This window comes from Otolemur garnettii, unplaced genomic scaffold (assembly GCF_000181295.1).
Source record: "Otolemur garnettii isolate 467f Iridium unplaced genomic scaffold, OtoGar3 scaffold00338, whole genome shotgun sequence".
Lineage (NCBI taxonomy): Eukaryota > Metazoa > Chordata > Mammalia > Primates > Galagidae > Otolemur > Otolemur garnettii.
The window spans coordinates 17,833-23,923 of NW_003852733.1; the positions used below are offsets into that span (position 1 = coordinate 17,833).

General features: G+C 41.9%; 1 protein-coding gene across 1 annotated transcript in view; it reads left to right on the forward strand.

The window, feature by feature from the left end:
• Window positions 1-6,091, forward strand: part of LOC111722736 (zinc finger protein 883-like) — a 9,732-nt gene that overhangs the window by 1,347 nt on the left and 2,294 nt on the right. The window contains 1 exon segment of the mRNA XM_023509077.1: window positions 421-516. Coding sequence (XP_023364845.1) covers window positions 421-516 — 96 coding nt within the window.

Sequence of the window (6,091 nt, forward strand, 5' to 3'; positions counted from 1 at the left end):
GTTGCAGCCGTCATTGTTGTTTGGCGGGCCCGGGCTGGATTCGAACCCGCCACCTTGGGTGTACGTGGCTGGCGCCTTAGCCACTTGAACCACAGGTGCTGAGCCAACTTTCCCTTTTCTTGAACTGATCTGTGTGCTTGACTCTATAGTTATGACAAGTCTAGAAATTCAGTGGTATAAAGCATTAATAGGTGAGAGCATAAAATCTAATTTTTGATTTCATTAGTACAGGACAGGAGAGTTAATAACCCCACACATTTAAAATATTTCCTAAATATTCTAATGGTTCTGTCAGGAAACAGTATTTTGAGTTTAATTTTTTACAATTTCCTGTCATGTTCTCTCTGCTCTCTGAGCACAGTACTACATTGGTACTTGGAAAAATTCTACCAAGAATCTTAACTTTTTCTAATAAAATAGGTCTTGCTGCCTCTAAGCCGGACCTGATCACCTTTCTGGAGCAAAGGAAAGAGCCCTGGAACGTGAAGAGACATGAGATAGTAGCTAAACACTCAGGTAAGTGAGAGTAAATTGAGCAGATGACACAGATGAGAGGGCCAAGGGCCTAGTCTCGGACCTTAAAATGTGGTTTGTGCTCCAGTGGAAATGCTTTTGGAGAAGCCTGGATGTCTTTCTCTTGCTTTCACATAGGGACATCTTCTGTCTCATTCTCACTTTCTCTGAGGACTCTAATTCCCCCTTGAGAGATCTTCCTTCAGGGTTACAGTGGGAGCCAAAATCCTCTTGTTGGCATATAGGTATTACATGAGCTGAATACTCTTCCATTGGTTTTGGGGACACAGGAATGTCTGGGTATTTTTGAGGAAGTCTATGTTAAACTATTTTTTTAGTTTCCTTTTTACATTGTGTCAGAGATGTGTGAGAGTAGTTGTGACATTGGAATTGTTTCAGAAATCCCAGAAACATCAGTGACAGATGTACTTTTCTGCTTTTATTATTTTCTGTCATATGGAGGTTCCTGTTGTTATTTTGCAGAAATTTTTACTCAGTAATTTTATCAGAACACTAATACTGGCTCGGCGCCTGTGGCTCAGGTGGCTAGGGCGCCAGCCACATACACTTGAGGTGGCAGGTTCGAATCCAGCCCGGGCCTGCCAAAACAACAACGATGGCTGCAACCAAAAAATGGCCGGGCGTTGTGGCGGGTGCCTGTGGTCCCAGCTACTTGGGAGGCTGAGGCAGGAGACTCGCTTGAGCCCAGGAGTTGGAGGTTGCTTCTGAGCTGTGATGCCACAGCACTCTACCCAGGGGGACAGCTTGAGGCTCTGTCTCAAAAAAAACACTAATACTCTCAAAATGTAAAAAAAAGTCTAATGCTATTTTACTATAAAATTGTAGTTTTTAGTATGAACTGAGATGAGTAATTTAAATTCTGTTTATTCATATTCCTCAATATAGTTTAGTGTACTTAGTCACATCCTATATTACTTAAATATGCTATGTCATTAGGGATCAAAGAACATTGCTGAGCATATATTAAACTCATTTGTGACTTAATTTTATTTATTTATTTATTTATTTAATTTATTTATTTATTTATTTATTTATTTCACTTTGTCACGCTCAATAGAGCTCTGTGGTCTCACAGCTCCCAGCAACCTCCAGCTTTTGGGTTTAGGCAATTCTCTTGCCTCAGCCTCCTGAGTAGCTGGGACCACAGGCGCCCACCACAATGCCTGGCTATTTTTTATTGCAGTTTGGCCGGGGCTGGGTTTGAGCCTGCCACCCTCAGTGTATGGGGCCGGTGCCCTACTCACAGAGCCACAGGTGCTGCCCTGTATGAATATATAATTTATACAATGTAGTGATTTTTTAATAAATTATAAAATAAATAATATAATCAAGTTAATTAACATGTCATCGCACATGGTTACTTTTTTTATACTGAGAACACTTACGGTCTACTATCATCAAATTTGGGGGAACTAAATATTATTTATAGTCATGATGTTAATGCATTAAATCCTTGAAAACTTATTCATCCTATAACGAAAAGTTTGTATCCTTTGGAAAGCATTTTTCTATTTTCTGTACCTCCAGGCTCTGGCAGCTACGTTTTTACTCTCTGATTCTGAGTTTAACCGTTCTAGAATCCCCATATAGGTGTGAACATGAAGTAATTGGCCTGTTTCTGATATTTCAGTTTCTGGCATAATGTCCTATAGGTCTATCATGTTATGTAAATAGCAGGATTTTATGATTTTTTTTTTTTTTTTTGAGACAGAGCCTCAAGCTGTCCCCCTGGGTAGAGTGCCGTGGCATTACAGCTCACAGCAACCTCCAACTCCTGGGCTCAAGCGAGTCTCCTGCCTCCGCCTCCCAAGTAGCTGGGACCACAGGCACCCGCCACAATGCCCGGCTATTTTTTGGTTGCAGCCGTCATTGTTGTTTGGCGGGTCCGGGCTGGGGATTCGAACCTGCCACCTTAGGTGTACATGGCTGGCGCCTTAGCCAGTTGAGCTATAGGAGCCGAGCCTATGATTTTTTTTTTTATGGCTGAATAATATTGTATGTAGAGAGCCATGGTGTCATAGCTCATAGCAACTCAAACTCCTGGACTCAGAAGATCTTCTTGCTTCAGCCTCCCAAATAGCTGGAACTGTAGGCCCCTGCCAAAATGCCTGGCTAGTTTTTCTGTTTTTAGTAGAGACGGGTTCTCACTGTTGCTCAGGCTGGTCTTGAACACTAACATCTGAGCAATCCATCTGCCTCAGCCTCCCAGAGTGCTAGGATTACAGGCATCAGCCACTGCACCTGGCTTACATTTGCTCTGTGGCTGTACTTTTTGTGTCACATCTAAAAAATTATTACCAAGACCAATATCAGAGGATAAGATACCCCATATGTTTCTTTTATGATTTTTAAGGATTCATATATTCTATTTGTTTTTATTTTGAGTTAATTTCTAAGTATGATGTAAGAAAAATGGTATAATTTCATTCTTTTGCTGGTGAGTATCAAGTTTTCCTAGCCTCCAGTATTGAACAAACTCTTCTCTCTGTATTTTGTATTCTTGGTGCCGCTCTCAAAGATTAGTTGATCTTTTTTTCTGAGACAGAGTCTCAGTATGTTAAGTTCAGTAGAGTGCTGTGTCAGCATAGCTCACAGCAACCTCAAACTCTTGGGCTTAAGCGATTCTCTTGCCTCAGCCTCCCGAGTAGCTGGGATTATAGGCGCCCATCACAACGCCTGGCTATTTTTTGGTTGTAGTTGTCATTGTTGTTTGGCAGGCCCTGGGCCGGGTTCAAACCTGCCAGCTGCAATGTATGTGGCCGGCACCCTAGCCACTGAGCTACAGGCACTGAGCCTCCAGGTTTGTTTTTCTTTCTCAACTTTGCTCTATTCAAAGACTCCTGTAAATTTATATACAGAGTCTTAAACTGTTGCCCTAGGTAGAGTGCTGTAACATGATAACTCACAGCAACCTTAAACTCTTGGCTCAAGCCATCCTCTTGCCTCAGTTTTTCTATTTTTAGTAGAGAGGAGCTCTCCCTTTTGCTCAGCTGGTCTCGAACTCATAAGCTCAGGCAGTCCACCTGCCTTGTCCTCCCAGAGTGTTAGGATTACAGGCGTGAGCCACTGCATCCAGCTCTATTGGAATATATATATATATATATATATTTTTTGAGACAGAGCCCCAAGCTGTCACCCTGGGTAGAATACCGTGGCATCACAGCTCACAGCAACCTCCAACTCCTGGGCGCTCAAGTGATTCTCCTGCCTCCGCCTCCCAAGTAGCTGGGATTATAGGCACCCGCCACAATGCCCGGCTATTTTTTGTTGCAGCCATCATTGTTGATTGGTGGGCCCAGGCTGGATTTGAACCCACCAGATCAGGTATATGTGGCTTGCACCTTAGCCACTTGAGCCACAGGCTCCGAGCCAGAATATTTTTTTTGAGACAAAGTCTCTCACTCTGTCACCCTGGGTAGAGTGCTGTGGCATCATCATAGCTCACAGCAACCTCAAACTCTTGGTCTCAAGTGATCCTCTTGCCTAAGCCTCTCAAGTACCTGGGACTACCTGTCACAAGACTTGGCTAGTTTTTCTATTTTTAGTTAGAGACAGGGTCTTGCTCTTGCTCAGTCTCATCTCAACCTCTGGAGCTCAAGCAATCCACCCACCTTAGCCTCCCAGAGTGCTAGGATTATAGGTGTGAGGCAACATGCCGAGGTGCCATTGGAATTTTTATAGAAATCACATTAAATATATAGATTAGTTTAGATAATGTGATATTTTAACAATGTTAATTCTTCCAATACACAAACATGGAATATTTTTACATTTATTTGTTTCTTTTAGATCAGTATCATTCAGTGTAAATACTTTTTACCTTTTTGGGTTTAATATATGCTTAAGAACATATTATTTTACTGATATTGTAGGTGAGATTGTTTTCTTTTTCTTTTTTTTTTTGAGACAGAGTCTCACTATGTGGTTGTAGAGTGCTGTAGTGTCACTGCTCACAGTAACCTCAAACTCTTGGGCTTAAGCGATTCTCTTGTCTCAGCCTCCCTGAGCTGAGACTACAGGGCCCCACCACAATGCCCGACTGTTTTTTGTTTTTTGATTGTAGTTATCCTTGTTATTTGGTGGGCCAGGGCTAGATTCGAACCTGCCAGCTCCAGTGTATGTGGCTGGCACCCTAGCTGCTTGAGCTACAGGCGCCAAGCCAATCATATCCTTTTAGAATAAAAAATAAATGTAAGACTTACTGGCTTCTAAAGGCTGGAACATTACAGCCTTTTTATTTTGTGTAGGAATAGCGTCATATACTAATAACGTAAAACATTATATTTAGTGTCTTTTAAATGCTTACTCATTAAAATTTCTTTAGAACCTCTTACCAATGATCATAATGCATTTTCTTTTCTTTTCTTTTCTTTTTTTGAGACAGCTTCATTTTGTTACCCTTGGTAGAGTGCTGTGGCTTCATAGCTCACAGAAACCTCAAACTCTTGGGCTCAAGCAATTCTCTTGCCTCTGCCAGGCAATCCATCTGCCTTGACCTGCCAAGTGCTAGGATTACAGGCGTAAGCCACCATGCCCAGCCTAGATAAATGTTTCTTTCATTTTTGTTTTGCAATACTGTATTCCTGTGTTTGTTTTGGGGGATAAGATCCTTGAAATCAGATTGTTTTTCATTTTACCTATTATTATAATCTCCAAAAAATTTTTGCAACTTTACTTTGTGTATACATTTTAAGTTAATGCAATATTTAATTTAAATATAAATGGGGAAGGGGAGAAGATGGGAGGGGGTGGATGGGTAGAGGGAGGGTGACTGAAGGGATCACCTCTGTGGATTATCTTTCAAGGGTACAAGTGAATCTTTCTTTTTTTTTTTTTTTTTTTTTTTTGAGACAGTGTCTCAAGCTGTCCCCCTGGGTAGATTGCTGTGGTATCACTGCTCATGGCGACGTCAAACTCTTGGGCTTAAGTTATCCTCTTGCCTCAGCCTCCCAAATAGCTGGGACTACAGGCTCCCACCACAATGCCCAGCTTATTTTTTGTTATAGTTGTCATTGTTGTTTGGCAGGCCCAGGCTGGATTTGAACCTGCCAGCTCCAGTGTATGTGGCTGGCGCCTTAGCCACTCGAACTACGGGTGCCAAGTCAGGTTTTTTGTTTTTTTGTTCTGATTGTTCTCTGCTATGGTACATAAATGTAATGAACTTCTTCTTACTTAATTTTTCTCTTCTTGGGTTTGTACTCACTGTGTGGGTACTGGAGACTCAAAATTGGTATTAAGTTTATACATCACTGGAGAATTGACAGCCTCAGATTTTTTATTCAACTATCATGATGATGTCAGCTGAGTAGTATTATTTTTTTGGGGGGGAGGGACAGAGTCTCGCTATGTCACCTTTGGTAGAGTGCTGTGGCGTTCACAGCTCATAGCAACTTCAAACTCTTGGGCTTAAGCTATTCTTTTGCCTCAGCCTCCCAAGTAGCTGGGAATACAAACACCCACCACAACATGTGGCTATATTTTGTTACAGTTGTCATTGTTGTTTTAGCTGGTCCAGGTCTGGTTCAAACCTGCCAGCCTCGGTGTATGTGGCTGGTGC